This window comes from Ovis canadensis, chromosome 3 (assembly GCF_042477335.2).
Source record: "Ovis canadensis isolate MfBH-ARS-UI-01 breed Bighorn chromosome 3, ARS-UI_OviCan_v2, whole genome shotgun sequence".
Lineage (NCBI taxonomy): Eukaryota > Metazoa > Chordata > Mammalia > Artiodactyla > Bovidae > Ovis > Ovis canadensis.
The window spans coordinates 33,298,156-33,313,447 of record NC_091247.1 but is presented as its reverse complement, the minus strand read 5'-3'; the positions used below and the strand labels follow the sequence as shown (position 1 = coordinate 33,313,447).

The 15,292-nt window shown below is 51.1% G+C and overlaps 1 protein-coding gene across 1 annotated transcript in view; it reads left to right on the top strand.

Annotated features, from left to right (window-relative positions):
* The first annotated feature begins 1,309 nt into the window (after nt 1-1,309).
* The window catches only part of KIF3C (kinesin family member 3C), a 36,163-nt gene continuing 22,180 nt past the window's right edge, over nt 1,310-15,292 (top strand). Inside the window, exon 1 of the mRNA XM_069580262.1 lies at nt 1,310-3,710. Coding sequence (XP_069436363.1) covers nt 2,172-3,710 — 1,539 coding nt within the window. The 5' untranslated portion in view covers nt 1,310-2,171. The remainder of the gene's footprint in view (nt 3,711-15,292) is intronic.

Below are 15,292 nucleotides of genomic sequence, written 5' to 3'. Positions count from 1 at the left end.
CTGTGTCTTTCTCTGTAAAAGGAAAGAGATTGGTCAGGGAAGGCTTCACAGAGGAGGCAAGGGCAGGGTACCAAGTACAGAAGAGTAACAGGCAAAGGCACAAAGGTGCAACATGGAACAGCCAGAAGGCAACAAAACCTGGTTTCTAGTATTGTAAGGGCCTTGAGGACCAGAAGTGCCAGTTCCTAGAATGAGGCCTGGGGCTTATCAGGCGCTTGCTGTTGTTTGTTGTTCAGTCACCCAGTTATGTTCGACTCTTTGCAACCCCATGAACTGCAGCATGCCAGGCCTCCCTGTGCCTCACCACCTCCCAGAGTTTGCCCAAGTTCATGTCCATTGCATCAGGGATGCCATACAGACATCTCATCCTCTGATGCCCTCTTTTCCTTCTGCCCTCAATCTTTTCCAGCATCAGGGACTTTTCCAATGAGTCAGCTGTTTGCATCAGGTGACCAAACTACTGGAGCTTCAGCATCAGTCCTTCCAATGAGTATTCAGGATTGATTTCCTTGGAGACTGACTGGTTTGAATTCCTTTTTGTCCAAAGGACTCTTAGGAGTCGTCCCCAGCACCACAGTTAGAAGGCATCAATTCTTTGGTGCTCTGCCTTCTTTATAGTCCAGCTCTCACAAACAAATGTGACCACTGGGAAGACCATAGCCTTGACTATACAGACATTTGTTGGCAGAGTGATGTCTCTGCTTTTCTGTTCAAAGGAATGAATGTCTAGAATATAGATTCTCTATAGGAGAGTAGCTGGAAGTGAGGCTGGGAAGTGGCAGGAGTCAGAAGATGGAGAGGCTTTAATACAATATGGAAGGCTGGTGTTGGAGGAGGAGAGGGGACCAGAGTGCATGTGCAGAAAGGATGCTGAGAGAGAATCATCTGGAAGGTGGTTCCAGGAGAGAGAAAAGGAAGGCCAGAAGTAAACCAGGGCAGGGAGAGGAAAAGACAGTCAAGAAGAATTTCTGCGTTAGAATGCCTGGCAACACCCTGAAGGGGAGGGGGGTGACATGTAGGGGTCTGGAGGCAGAAAGGCAGGAGCAGGAGAGAGAGAGAGAGAGAGAGAGAGAGAGAGAGAGGATGCTGGCTGTGGAGGAAACAGGTGTGGGCAGTGGATACCCCGCATCCTCCAGCAGCTAGGCTGCAACCTCAACAGTCACTCCGGAGGCTGCAGGCCAGAGAGGGAGGGGCCTCTCGGACTGGAGAAGTCATTAGCAACCTGCCAGAACCGGGTTAACAAAGGCAGGACTACAACTCCCAGCATGCCCCGCCCCAGTGGGGTGACGGCGGGCGGTGGCTGCGCTGCACCCGCTTGGTGGGCGCAGGACCTGGGTCGGCACCGGAGCCTGTCATTCCGGAGGGGGGCGGTCTGCGTGGCGGGGGCGCGGTGCGGGCGGGCGATGCACCCGGGTCCCCAGCGCACTGGCCGCGCCCGGCTCGCGTCTCCCGCCCCGCGGCCCCGCCCCTTGCCCCACCCCAGCCGGGCGGTTTAGCTGGGGCCGCAGAGCGGCGGCAACATCACTCTCGCCGCGGCTGCTCCGCCCCATCCCCTTCTGTTTTTCTCTCTCATTCTCCGGTGGCGACGGCGGGGAAGGCGGAGGCAGAGGCTGCAGCAGCCGCGCTGGCTGCAATGAATGATCCCCCAGCTGGGGGAGAGGACTCCAGGTGAGCCTCTGCCCTTGGGAGGGCCGGGACCCCCGGCCCCCCAGAACCTGCAGCACCCTTCCCCCCATCCCCCGCCATGGATCTCTAGAGGAGGAGGAGGACGAGAAGACAGCTCTGCCGCCCACCCCCATCCCATTTTCCTCTTCCTTTATCTCATTGTTGCCCGTCGCTGTTTACGGCAGCGCTCCCTCTGCCCCAGCATGGGGCGGGCTCTGGGTACTGCCGTTCGGCAGGCGCTGCTCCCGCGGCTGCCCGGCGATTCTGCCTAATTCTCCCTCCGCAGCCGGTGCAGCGAGGACCGGAGAGCGGTGGAGGCCCGGACTGCAGTAGCGGCAGGGCCAGCTCCCAGCATCTCCACCCTAGGAGGCTGCATGCGGGTTGAAGAACGGTGCCTGGGGGCTGGGCCGGCCCCGCTGATCCCGACCTAGGAAGGACAGCAGGACTAACCAGGCTGCGGAGGGGGTCCGGGGGTGGGGGGTGTGCAGGAAGGACAGAGCAGCAAGATGGCCAGTAAAACCAAGGCCAGCGAGGCCCTGAAGGTGGTGGCCCGGTGCCGCCCCCTCAGCCGGAAGGAGGAGGCTGCTGGTCACGAGCAGATCCTGACCATGGACGTGAAACTAGGCCAGGTGACCCTGCGGAACCCCCGCGCTGCCCTGGGGGAGCTGCCCAAGACCTTCACCTTTGATGCCGTGTATGATGCCAGCTCCAAGCAGGCAGACTTGTATGATGAAACCGTGAGGCCCCTGGTAGACTCGGTTCTTCAAGGTTTCAACGGCACCGTCTTTGCCTATGGACAGACAGGCACGGGCAAGACCTACACCATGCAGGGGACCTGGGTGGAGCCCGAGCTCCGCGGGGTCATCCCCAATGCCTTTGAGCATATCTTCACCCACATCTCGCGCTCCCAGAACCAGCAGTACTTGGTCCGGGCCTCCTACCTGGAGATCTACCAGGAGGAGATTCGAGACCTGCTCTCCAAGGAGCCCGGCAAGAGGCTGGAGCTGAAGGAGAACCCTGAGACAGGCGTCTACATCAAGGACCTGTCCTCCTTCGTCACCAAGAATGTCAAGGAGATAGAGCACGTGATGAACCTGGGGAACCAGACGCGGGCAGTGGGCAGCACACACATGAATGAGGTCAGCTCCCGCTCCCATGCCATCTTTGTCATCACCGTGGAGTGCAGTGAGCGTGGCTCGGATGGCCAGGACCACATCCGTGTGGGCAAGCTCAACCTGGTGGACTTGGCTGGTAGCGAGAGGCAGAACAAAGCAGGCCCCAACACCACTGGAGGGACCACCACACAGCCCACTGGTGGTGGCGGTGGTGGAGGGGGTGGAGGCAGTGGTGGAGAGAGGCCGAAGGAAGCCTCCAAAATCAACCTGTCGCTGTCCGCCCTGGGCAACGTGATCGCTGCTCTCTCGGGTAACAGGAGCACCCACATCCCCTACCGGGACTCCAAGCTGACCCGGTTGCTCCAGGACTCTCTGGGGGGAAATGCCAAGACCATCATGGTGGCCACCCTGGGGCCAGCCTCTCACAGCTACGACGAGAGCCTCTCCACCCTGCGCTTCGCCAACCGGGCCAAGAACATCAAAAACAAGCCCCGGGTGAACGAGGACCCCAAGGACACACTTCTGCGGGAATTCCAGGAGGAGATCGCCCGCCTGAAGGCCCAGCTGGAGAAGAAGGGGATGCTGGGAAAGCGACTCCGCAGGAAGAGCAGCCGCAGGAAGAAGGCCGTGTCAGCCCCAGCCGGGTACCCGGAGGGACCGGTGATCGAGGCCTGGGTAGCCGAAGAGGAGGATGACAACAACAACAACCACCGCCCGCCCCAGCCCATCCTGGAGACAGCCTTGGACAAGAACATGGAGAACTACCTGCAGGAGCAGAAGGAGCGGCTAGAGGAAGAGAAGGCGGCCATCCAGGACGACCGCAGTCTGGTGAGCGAGGAGAAGCAGAAGTTGCTGGAGGAGAAGGAGAAGATGCTGGAAGACCTGCGGCGGGAGCAGGAAGCCACGGAGCTGCTCGCCGCCAAGTACAAGGTAAGAGTCCCCAAGGAAGCAAGGGCTCTCCAGAGGCCCCCAGAGGGATCTGGGCTGGCAGGCTTTGCTTTGAGGATCTGCGGTCTGGCCTGAAGCAAGGTGTCCTGCCCTTCTGCCAAGTGCTCCCCTGGAGAAGCCTGGCAAATTTCTGCGGCTCTGGGCTGCCAGGCAGAGCTGCTGAGGAGCACCTAAAAGGAAACACAGACTCACACACAGAGCAAAACCAGGCAGGCAGCCTCTCAAGCCCGTGAGCTTGGGCTGGCCTGACCTGCAGCCTGGCAGTCTCTGCTGGTGGCCTCCAGAACCGGTCAGGCCCATGGACAGCCAGGCAGGCGTTGAGCCTCATTTAGGTGTGGGTTCTCACTCTTGCTTAGCTGCCTCCCTTGTGATGGCCTCCCTTTGCAGCACCATCAGACCTCACGCTGCTTTAATACCTGACATTTGGATAACACTTCACAGTTTCCATAACTGTGTACGTGCTCTCAATTGATCCTTATGGTAGCTATCTGGGGTCCTGGTTGTTAAATCCCTATGTTTACAGATGAGGGGCTAAGGCTCAGAAAAGTGACATGAGGTTCCATCCTACAAAGTAGCAGAGCCAAGCTGGAACCAGTGGCCCTTGGGCCCTTTCAATTCTTGAATGGCAAGGTGGGACTATAAATGGGTCCTGCTCCCTGTGAAGGCAGTCCAGCAGTCCACAGGGCCTATTGCTTGGAAGTTTAGGGAGGAGATCATGCTGAGGGTAGGAGAGCACCTCTGGCTCTACACTGGAAACCTGGAGTCTAGGGCTAGATGTACTGTAGCTCATTGAGTGACCCTGTGTTTATTGTGTCTTCCTTTCCTCAACCCTCAGTTTCCCTTTTTGTAAAATAGAGGGTTGGCCTGGGTGATCTCTGAGGTTCTTCTAATCTGAGCAGCAAACCAGCTAGCTCCTAGTAAGACCCAATTCCCCATTACCCTGAGAGACCTCAGGGCCTCAGCATTCCCACAGCCCCAGGGACACCTCCAGGCCCCAGTGGAGCTAAGCTGCAGAGGTCCCCCTGCCTGGCTGGCCACCGACCTATTAAATTTTGTTGTCACAGATGCCAGGAGTCCCTGTCCCAGGCGTTTCCAGGTCCATAGAGTCCTTAACTGTGGATTGGAGGAAGGGTGCAGGGAACCATGAGCTGACGTCTTGCTGGGGAGAGCAAAACACTATCGTTTCTTAGTCCCTCTCAGGAGTGTGGGCTGGGGCTCAGGGAAGCACCGCCTGGGAGGGAGCATGGCAGCAGCTGGAGGAGGGACAGTTGAGCTGCACACCATTGTCTGTGTTATGAGAATGTGCTGCTGCACCGGGGGGTTCTGGCCTTGCTTCTTTAATATTTAATTCACCACCAGGAGCTCAGCAAGGGTTATGCTGAGCCGCTTCCTCAAAGAAAGGATCAGGGGCCTGGCACATTTGGGGTCCTCCTGGAAGAAGCAGGATGTGAAAGCCAGGACAGTTAGACTCAGCTCTTCCAGGAGAAAGGAAATCTGGGCAGTCTAGTGCTTTCCACCGGGAAATCTTACAGGGGTGGTGTGTCATCAGTTTCATCACCAAGAGCCTCACCGCTACCCATTGCTCTCCACCTCCACCCATCCTTAAAGCCAGGGGGCAAAAGAGGCTACAAGGGTGCTCTTTACCCCCGAAGACATGGGTAGAAGGGATAGAGCGAAGGATCCACTGGAATCCTTTCCACTGGGAACAATGGATCTCCCACTGCTGCCTACTCCCTGGCTCCCTCCATAAGATTCTTGGAGCACAGATAATGGGGCAGTCAAGAGATCAGTGGCCAGTGGCAGAATTCTTGCAGTAGAGGCATAGCCCACTGAATCTCCCTTCTTACAACTGCCAGAGGCCTTGGGAAACTGAGGCCCAGACTCACCTAGGGCCACACAGGTGAGTTAAGGAGAGCCAGACTCTACACTTGGTCTAGCTTCTTTCTATTACACTAGAGTCCTGCTGTTGTTACCTTGCTACTTGATAATCAGAGTAATTCATTTTTATGTAACTCTTATATTTTGATCTCATGGCATCCTCGCAGCTATCTCCAGAGATGAATATTACTGTTTCCATTTGACAGTGATGAAAGCCAAGGCTGCCGACAGTCTCAGTGACCTGGATTGATAGGTGGCAAAGTCAGGACTGGAATCCAGGTCTATGCTGTGCTGTTTTCAGGTCTTCACAAATCCCTCCATGTGTGCTGTCTGTGTGACTCGTGACGAAGGCCTTTGCCTCTCTAGGGCTTGGGTTTCCATTTGCCTAATGAGGGGAAGTCTGACGCAGCTCCTTGGGGACTGGGTGACATGGTCATTATGTGCCAGGCTTTCGGATATAAGCAAAGGGGGAGGGGCGTCTGGGAAATTCCAGGAGAGGAATGATTCCACATCCTGTGACTTCTTGTCACACCCAGCCCAGGACCAACAGCAGCCAGCAAGCCCAGAACAGAGCCTGGACAGAGGACCCCAGGCTCCCTAAGGCACTGCTGGTTCAGAGTTGGTTGTTTGGAGGACGGAGGAAACAATTTGAGGGCCCTTGAGGGATCCACTGGGTAATGAGGGGAGGAGCATGGCAGAGGTCCTCCCAGGCCTGCCTGGTTCACAGGGTTGTGCTGAAGATGAAGTGAGATCATTAGTGTGAGGGCATTTGAAATAAATGGAGGGCATTAACAGCCGCTGGGTGGCTTCTGTCTGCCAAGCAGGGGTCCAGTGATCTCCAGGACTGATACCTTTATTTCTGGCTTAAGGTTTTCTTTCCCCTGCCATTTCAGCTGCCTTGCCTGCAGCTGTGGGAGCAGAGCCAGGCGAGAAGGATCTAGGAGCCCTCCAAAGGCAGGAGCTCGGATCCCTCCTGGAAATGAGTTTCTGCTCCCCATGTTCGACACACTCCAGCTCCCGCTTTCTGAGATATGACATCAGCTCCCCTTCTCATCCCCCCCTCCCCAATTCCCTTCTTCCAGTTCACACTGCCGCTGGGGGCAGTTGAGCAGTGGCTGACGCGACCCAGTGCCCTCATTCATTCTCTCTGACTCATCTTACAGTCTGTCTCACCCGTTTTTCCTGCCCACCACCTCTGGGGTCCCCATTCCCTTTGTTCTCCGCTCACTGTGTACAAACACAGTGCCTATCTCCTAGGAGTCTCCTTTCATCTCCTCTCATATTTACCTTGAACCTTAGGGGGTTCGAGGTGTGCAAACGTGTGAGGGTTGGTGATTGTCATCAGCGCCCTGTTTCTGGGTAGTCGTTAGCCATCCACACTTCCACCGTGTCTCCGGGGGGCTTGAGCGCGTACCAGACCCGAGAGGTAGGGGGAGTTGGTCAAGCCACAGGCCAGACCCACGACTGAGGTTCCGGCTCTGCACAACAGCAATTCCAGTGTGTGCACAGTGCAGTCTCACTACCTTGAGAATATGCAATGTGTGTGGGTGGATCGAGAGAAAGCCCACTTTCATTGTGCAAGGAACATGTTTTAATACCTGTTTTCATTTTGAGCTTAATTTTTTGAGGGCTTGGACTGGATGATTTCTAAAGCTTTGGCTCTAGATCTTTAGAGGGAAAGAAGGGTGTGTAGGGGAGGCAAGGGCTGCAGATGATACAAAATGCAGGCTCGAAATGAAGAGAGGCCTGGAAGAGGTAGAAACAACACACTGCTTGTTGATCCCCACGTAAGTAGGTCTGGAGGGGGTGGAGGGAGGGGGCTGCTTGGCTAGAGCCCAACTCTTTCTGTAGTGGGTATGGGAAAGAGACCCTGCAGAAGCCGCCCCTGAAGCCAGAGGGATGAGGTCACTACAGAGAGTACAGGCTGCTTGAATTTCATTGTCTCTCTGTCAGTCCCCCTTCTTCCTCCACTTCTCAGCATTGGGGTTCACCATAGACAGTTTCACAAGAGAAGGAGTCTGACGCTCGAGAAACAACAGTACTAGCAAGAATCATGCCATTTACGTAGCACTTGTCATGTGCCAAGCCCTATACCATATATTATATCCAGATTATCTCATGTAATCCTCACAGACACCTTCCAAGAAGGTGTTATTACTGTTTCCATTTTATACTTGAGACAACCCAGATTTTGTGACTTGCCCAAGGCCTCGTGATATGTATATGGCAAATCTAATTAGGTCCAGGTCAGTTTGACACAAACTCTGATCCTCTCCTGCTTAAAGAATTATGAATACCGGGACTGGTTGCTGGGGAGGTAGTGAAAAATGACAGCAGTGGGGGTACATGTGTTGAATTTGAGGTGACAGAGTCCAGTGAAAAGCGGGAGATGGAGAGGTTTGGTTTTTTTAATGATTTTTTTGTTATAGATCATTTTTTTAAGTCTTCATTGAATTTTTTTTACAATATTGCTTTTGTTTTATGTTTTGGTTTTTTGGCCACAAGGCATATGGGAAACCTAGCTCCCAGACCAGGAATCAAACCCACACCCCCTGCATTGGAAGGCGGAGTCTTAACTACTGGACCGCCAGGGAGGTCCCAACAGGGGAGTTTAAAAACAAGTACAGGACTGGAAATGGAGTCGAGGGGTCATCTGTAGAAGAGGGCTCAAATGAGACCCTTGGCCCTCTGTTCTTGACCCTCCTTCCCTTAATGTAAGTGACTCCCAAATCAAGATCTGTCTGGGTCTTTGCTGACCTTTTTTTGTAGAATGCTGCATTCAGAGGTGATGTCAGAGTCAGGCAGGCCTGATTTACCAGTTCTGAGACCTCAGTTTCCTCATCTATAAAGTGGGATAATAGTACCTATGTCATAGTGCTCTTGAGAAGGTGACAGTCAACATTAAAGCATTTTGCACAATTCCTAGCATGTAAGCGTTCATAAATAATAACTTCATTACTGTTATCTTCAGTTACCTAATGGATGTCTTCACTTGGCCATCTTTCTGATATGTTAAACACATCACATTTTGGTTTGGCATTCAAGACCTACCAGAGCCTGGTTATCTCTCTCCAATGTCACCTACCTAAGAAAGTGATAGGAGAACTTAACAGCCAACTCCTCTACCCCATACTTTGAACTTAGGATGTTTCTCACTGCCCTTCTGCTGATTGTACTGTTTTTATATCACAGGTTGTCCTAGTAACCAGGGAGTGAGAATTACGGCAGCAGGTTAAACTCAATGTAAAGAGCTTCTTGATAGTTAGGATTGATCTGCTTCAAGAGATAATGTCTCCAATCCCTGGAAGTGTCCAAGGAGAAGCTGAACATCACAGTTGCTCTAAAGGGATTCAAAAGCCAGAAAAGTCATTGAACTAGGTGATCTTTAAAGTTCCCTCCTCTTCAAAGTCCTTTATTGTTAAAAGTAGCATTTTTTTAAGCAAAATATAGAGTGTTCAGTTCATCTTTTTGAAAATTAAGGTGATAAGATTTAAATGTTAATGTATGAATTCAACCAATAATGGAAGATATTTTCAGCTTTCTATCATGACTGGTTAGAGAAAGACAATGAGAAGAAAAAAATGGGAGGAAAGACAGGAAAGAAATAGAGAGGAAAGACAAATGGAGTCAGAGCTGGGGAGACAGATGGAGAGAGAGAGAGAGTGGGTGAAGAGATGGACAACAGAATTTCTGGGGAGAAGAAAGCCCAATTGGGAGAGAAAGTGCTTTAGAGGAGAGCATGAAGTAGTATTGTTCCACTGGCATGATCTTGAGGTTAGTCTTCAAACAGGGGTGTGTCCAGTCTCTAAAGAATCCCCAGTAATCCAGGGAGCACCTATGTTCCCAAAGCTGGTCTGGTTCCTTCCCCATGTCCCAGGGACACTAGCCGCATGCCAGACCCTCTGAGATTTATAGGGCCAGGAGATCAGGGAACTGTGTACACTGCCCTCCCCACCCCCCACCACTGCCACCACCCATTCCAGCTGAGTCCTCTGTGATCCTTGAGAGAAGCAAGTAACCAGAGCTCCAGGCTGGGTCTGGCATCTAGGTCAGAGTCCATGGCTTCTTGGCACCACTGAGAGCAGTGACTTACATTCCTTCCTGTCCCTGGCGGTGTGATCAGTTAACAGAATTGCCGTGAGCTGGGAGCATTTTGTAATATAAAGACCTGACCTGCAGGAAGTATGTAAGACATTGCCATCAGAGGTTCTGCGATTCAAGTTATGTTGGGACTCAGCAGGCCTTTTGGTCCAGTCTTAGGTTTCTCTTTCTGTGTGTTGGCTAGAGGAGTGTATTATCATATTGCCCTTAGTCATCTCCAGCCCCCAGACAGCACAAGATTGGATGAAGTGGCTATGATAATGTTCTTATTGTGCTTTGAGGACTAGGAGGAAGGGCCTGGAATTCAGCAGAAGGGCACGCCCTCCCATCTGTGCCCTGCCAGTCTGCTGCCCCTGGCCAGTCTGGGGGCACTTCTGGGGCTGACTGGGCCTGAGAGCTGCTGAATCAGGTAGCCTGAGTAGATAAGAAATGGTCTCACTTCCACCCAGTCTAACCCTTCAGCCACGACAAGTCTGCGTAAGGTGGATTCCAGTGCTCTGAGCTTGTAGGGTCCCTGCACTGGGGGGGGTTGGTGTATATCTAGAATTTTGAATATCCTGAGAAATGCCTGGGCATTAAATCCTGGTCGGATTCAAGACTTACTTTCTAGTCATCTCCCTTTGCTCTCAGATATACTCGGCTTCCCTTGTAGCTCAGTCGGTAAAGAATCTGCCTGCAGTGCAGGAGACCTGGGTTCAATCCCTGGGTTGGGAAGATCCTCTGGAGAAGGAAATGGCAACCCACTCCAGTATCCTTGCCTGGAAAATCTCATGGACAGAGGAACCTGGTGGATTGCAGTCCATGAGGTCGCAAAGAGTTGGGCACGACTGAGCGGCTAACACACACACATGCTCAATTGAGGGGTACCAGGCCCTGGGCTGAACTGTGTGTCTGTAATGGTAAGGAATGGACCTGCAGGCTTTCTCTTTCTTCAAGTGAGCCAGCAGAATAATAACAACAATTGGAATAATAACCGTAGCCACCATTTCTTTAGTGCATGCTTAATGTCAAGTATGGGCTCCCTGGGTGGCTCAGTGGTAAAGAATCCACCTACCAATGTGGAAACACAGGAGACTTGGGTTCGATCCCTAAGTCAGGAAGATCCCCTGGAGAAGGAAATGGCAACCCAGTTCAGTATTCTTGCCTGGAAAATTCCATGGACGGAAGAGCCAGGCAGGCTGCAGTCCGTGGGGTCTCCAAGAGTCAATCATGACTGAGCATGCATGTACAATGTCTAGTACTCACTGTATTCTCGAGTTGTTTTATTTAGTCCTCACGCTAGCACCATGAAATAGTAGTGTTTTAATCTCCACGTGACAAATGAGGATACTAAGGCACAGTAATGAAGGAACAATTTGAGGTCACATGCTTATGAATGTTAGCCAGGAATATGAACCGGTATCTGCTTGATTCCAAAGCCCACGATCTTTCCTCCACCCTGTATCACCAGCTCAGAAAGGGGGCTTCATGCCAGATCCCTGGCTAACAGACCCCAGTGGGAGCTCTTGTCTGCTGAGATGCTGAACTCATCTCTGTCCTTACACATGATGCAAACCCCAGCCTCAGACCTCCGTCTGGGGCCGTTCATTCATAGAATCAACAAATCTTGAACACTGTGGCCAAGAATATAAATCAATAGGTAGGGTTAACTTTGTCTTTAAATTGTTTAAATTTCTGGAGTGAATCACAGGAACTCACTAATAATGGTTATCTCTAGGGGTTTTATTAATAATAGGAAGGAGGCTTTTTTCACCTTTTTTTTTTTTTAACAGCAAGCATATAGGGCTTCCCTTGTGGCTCAGTTGGTAAAGAATCCTCCTGCAATGCAGGAGACCCCAGTTCAATTCCTAGGTCAGGAAGATCTGCTGAAGAAGGGATAGGCTACCTACTCCAGTATTCTTGGGCTTCCCTTGTGGCTTAGCTGGTAAAGAACCTGCCTGCAGTGTGAGAGACCTGGGTTTGATCCCTGAGTTAGGAAGATCCCCTGGAGAAGGGAAAGGCTACCCACTCCAGTATTCTTGCCTGGAGAACTCCATGGACTGTATAGTCCATGGGCTCATAAAGAGTCGAGTGAGCGACTTTCACTTTCGCTATATTACTTTGTTAAAAACAAATCTAGAATTTTTAAGGGAGAAAAATATGTAAAAGAAATGTGTTAACACATGGTTGGAAGATTGGCTTAAATGAATAATTGAGGGAGACCCAGGGTCGAGAATAACTCTTAATGGTACTCAGTTTTTGGTAATCCTGTGACTTGGACAAGTCAGTTCCCCTTCTGGTTCTATAAGAAACGATCAATCAATGATTCCTTGCTTTCTGCACTATTTGCTGATTCACGGTGGAAGCAGCAGGTCAGGAGCCCAGGTTTAGAGACCAGCCTGGATGAGGAACAGTAAGGGCTGGAAAGGAATGACCAAGCATTGCCTGGAAGCTGGAGGCTGAACGACCCAGGGTCTGTAAACTACGGAGTCTACACTTTATGCATCCTTAGGTCTCATCCAGTTCTGACATTGTATTAATAGCGTTCTTTTGTCTGGCTGGGTTTTTTCCCCAGTGTTGGAGAGAAACCCTTTAGGACAATGCAAATAAGTGAACGAAGTAGAGGAGAAAGACAAAGTTAAGGATCAGATCTGAAGTGATCATGCTTTTCCTACTCAAGCAGATGAGCTGATTTTTTTCTTCCTGTTTTTCTCCAAGGTGGACTGAAGCGTTTCTGGGCATTCGTATCTTGTCCAGTGCAAGACTGGAGGTGGAATCCAGCTCATCTCATTCTCTGGCCAATATGTTTCCTGATCTCTTAGTTCCTTCTTTTTTTGGCTGCACTGGGTGTTCGTTGCATGAGGGCTTTCTCCAGTTGCAGTGAGCAGGGGCTACTCTTTGTTGCGGTGTGAGGGCTTCTCATGGAGATGGCTTCTCTTATTATGAAGCAAGGGCTCTAGGCCCATGGGCTTCAGTAGCTATGGTGCTCAGGCTTAGTTGCTCTACAACATATGGAATCTTCCTGGACCAGGGATTGAACCCATGTCCCCTGCATTAGCAAGTAGATTCTTATCCACTGTACCACCAGGAAAGTCCTAATTTTTTCTTCTTTCGGATGAGAAAATTACTAGCATGTAGTGTTTTGAGGCATCCAAGGAGACCCAAGGCAGGAACTCAGACTCAGTTTCCTGATTTATGTTCCTGAGGGCAGAGAATCACTGAAAATAGCATTCTTCTTCCCCTCGCCATTGTTTCTTTCATTTCTTTTTCCCTTACTGCTGGTTCCTCAAGATCTATAACCAGAGGCCACAAAAGGAGAAACAGGTTTGTGACTGTAGGCGTGGCTGTATTCCCTAAGAGGTGGGACCCAGGATTGCTGCACTGGTTGTTTGTTCTGTGTGATGAGTGGTGGATAGGTGTCAGGTACTGCAACAGGAAGTAACCTCTGACATTTGATTGTACATTATCATTTACTAGGTATTTCTTCACCTGTTCTCCAGCTCACCATTCTTACCAAAGCCTGCAAGGTTAGTGAATATTTGCCCCATTTTACAGATGAGAGAAACAGAACTCCAAGAGCTAATGCCCTAGATTTCTTAGCAAATAGGATGGCAGAGTGTGTGCCAGGATTCATGTTCTCTAATTGACAGGCCGGGTGCTCTTTGTTTCTTTCCACTATGGAACTTGTGAGGTGGCCCTTCCTGTGAGCATTCGGGCTTCACCCTCTCTCAGGGACCCTAGTGATACTGATGCCCTCCCCACAAGCACACACTTAAGAGCCCTATCCCACTCATCTCAGAGGCCCCCATAAGAACTTCACACAGGCAGAAGCATCTTCAGCAGAACCCTGCCTGTTTCATCTGGAAGAGAAAGAAATGGTGCCCTGAGCTTTCCTGATGATTCCTGAGTTGGCAAAGGTGCAAAGACCAAATGCTACTTTCCCCCAAGGCGCTTTCCTGCTCAAATCCAGGAGAAAACTGTGGCACAAGGACTTGGAATCAGGAGGCTGGTGTTTAAATACTACTTCTGCCATTTACTGTCTCCATAACCGTAATCTAGTCACCTCACCTGTCTGAGGATGGGATCATATTCATTATCTCGTGGAGTTCTTTTGATGATTAAATAGGATGATAAATGCAAAAAGCACCCAACCCAGGCATATGGCAAATGGCAGCCAGGATTCCTGTCTCTTGCAGAATGTCATAGGTTAGCTGGCAGTCACAAGGCAGAGCCTGTTTGGCTTCTCTGTAAAATCATACTTGATGGTATCTCCTCAGAGGGTGGCTGGCTGCGCCTGGCTGTCTCCTTGCTGGTTTTCCAGACCAGCGTTTAATGAGCACTGGGCCTCCTTTCTACTCCTGATTTTGCACTTCAGTTGCTCCTGGGATGGGAAGAGGGCAGCTTCTGAATATCCCAGGCTGTATCTGCAGGCTGGCCTGGTCCCTGTGGTGATCTTTGCTATTAACTGGGAGAATTTTGCAGGAACTAATAATGCCTGTGGCCGGGGATTTGTTATGTAAGTGAATTTTGAAACACTCCAGTCAGTAACATTCGGGTAACAAAAAACGTGTTACTATGTCTCCGGTCAGTAAATTGCTAATTGTCACAGCAGCTGACCTGCCTCTAATACCCTAAGCAAAGGCCCTAATCAAATTGGGAAATTATTTGGAAAGTGTGTAGTCAATATAGGAACGGATACACATGTGCATGTGTGTGCTTGGTCACTTCAGTCGTGTCCCACTCTTTGCAACACCATGGACTGCGGCCCACCAGGCTCCTCTATCCATGGGGTTATCCTGGCAAGAATACTGGAGTGGGTTGCCATTTCCTCTTCCAGGGCATCTTCCCGGCCTAGGGATTGAACCCATGGCCCCTGCATTGGCAGGCAGATTCTTTTATCACTAGCACCACCTGGGAAGCCTCAACAGATACACATACCGACTCCTTAATTATGAGTTCTAGACTTAGAAGTCTTCATCTCTGAGCCTCAGTTTCCTCCTCTGTGAAGCACAGGGCATTGGGGTTGATGATTCCCTGAGGTCACCTTAATTGTCTGGTGATTTGTTTCCCTCTCACAAGAGTCAGACCATGTCCTTGCAACTCCCTGCCCTGTTTTCCGCCCCCACAGCCTCTGCTGGCCTTTTAGTTACACTGGACATATTCAGAACCAGTAGAACCAAACCCAGCCCTGTCTACAGGCTCCACCCACCTGGACTCTTTTTCCCTGAGAAATTGCAAAGGCAGCATTAGCTGGGGCAGCTAAGAGCTCTGGGGAACTTTTCCTGGGAACTGGAAACCCCATATTCTGCTTTGTACCCTTCCAGCCTGAAGTGGGCTTAGGGATTTGAGACATCCTTGTCCCCTGCCCTCCTTAGGTGATAAAGGCAGAGATCTCTGAGGAAAAGGAGGAGATGGTTACTGGTATCCTCAGAAAAATGAGAAAAGCAAAGAAGAAAAAAACCACCACAAAACTGTTTCGAAGCGAAGAACCAAAGTCACGTATGACATGTCTCAGAGCATGGGGGTGATGCAGGCAGCGATGGACTGAGGCTGGGGAGAAGAGGGAGCTCAGACTCTGCACCTGGATTGGGGGCCACCCCCAGGTT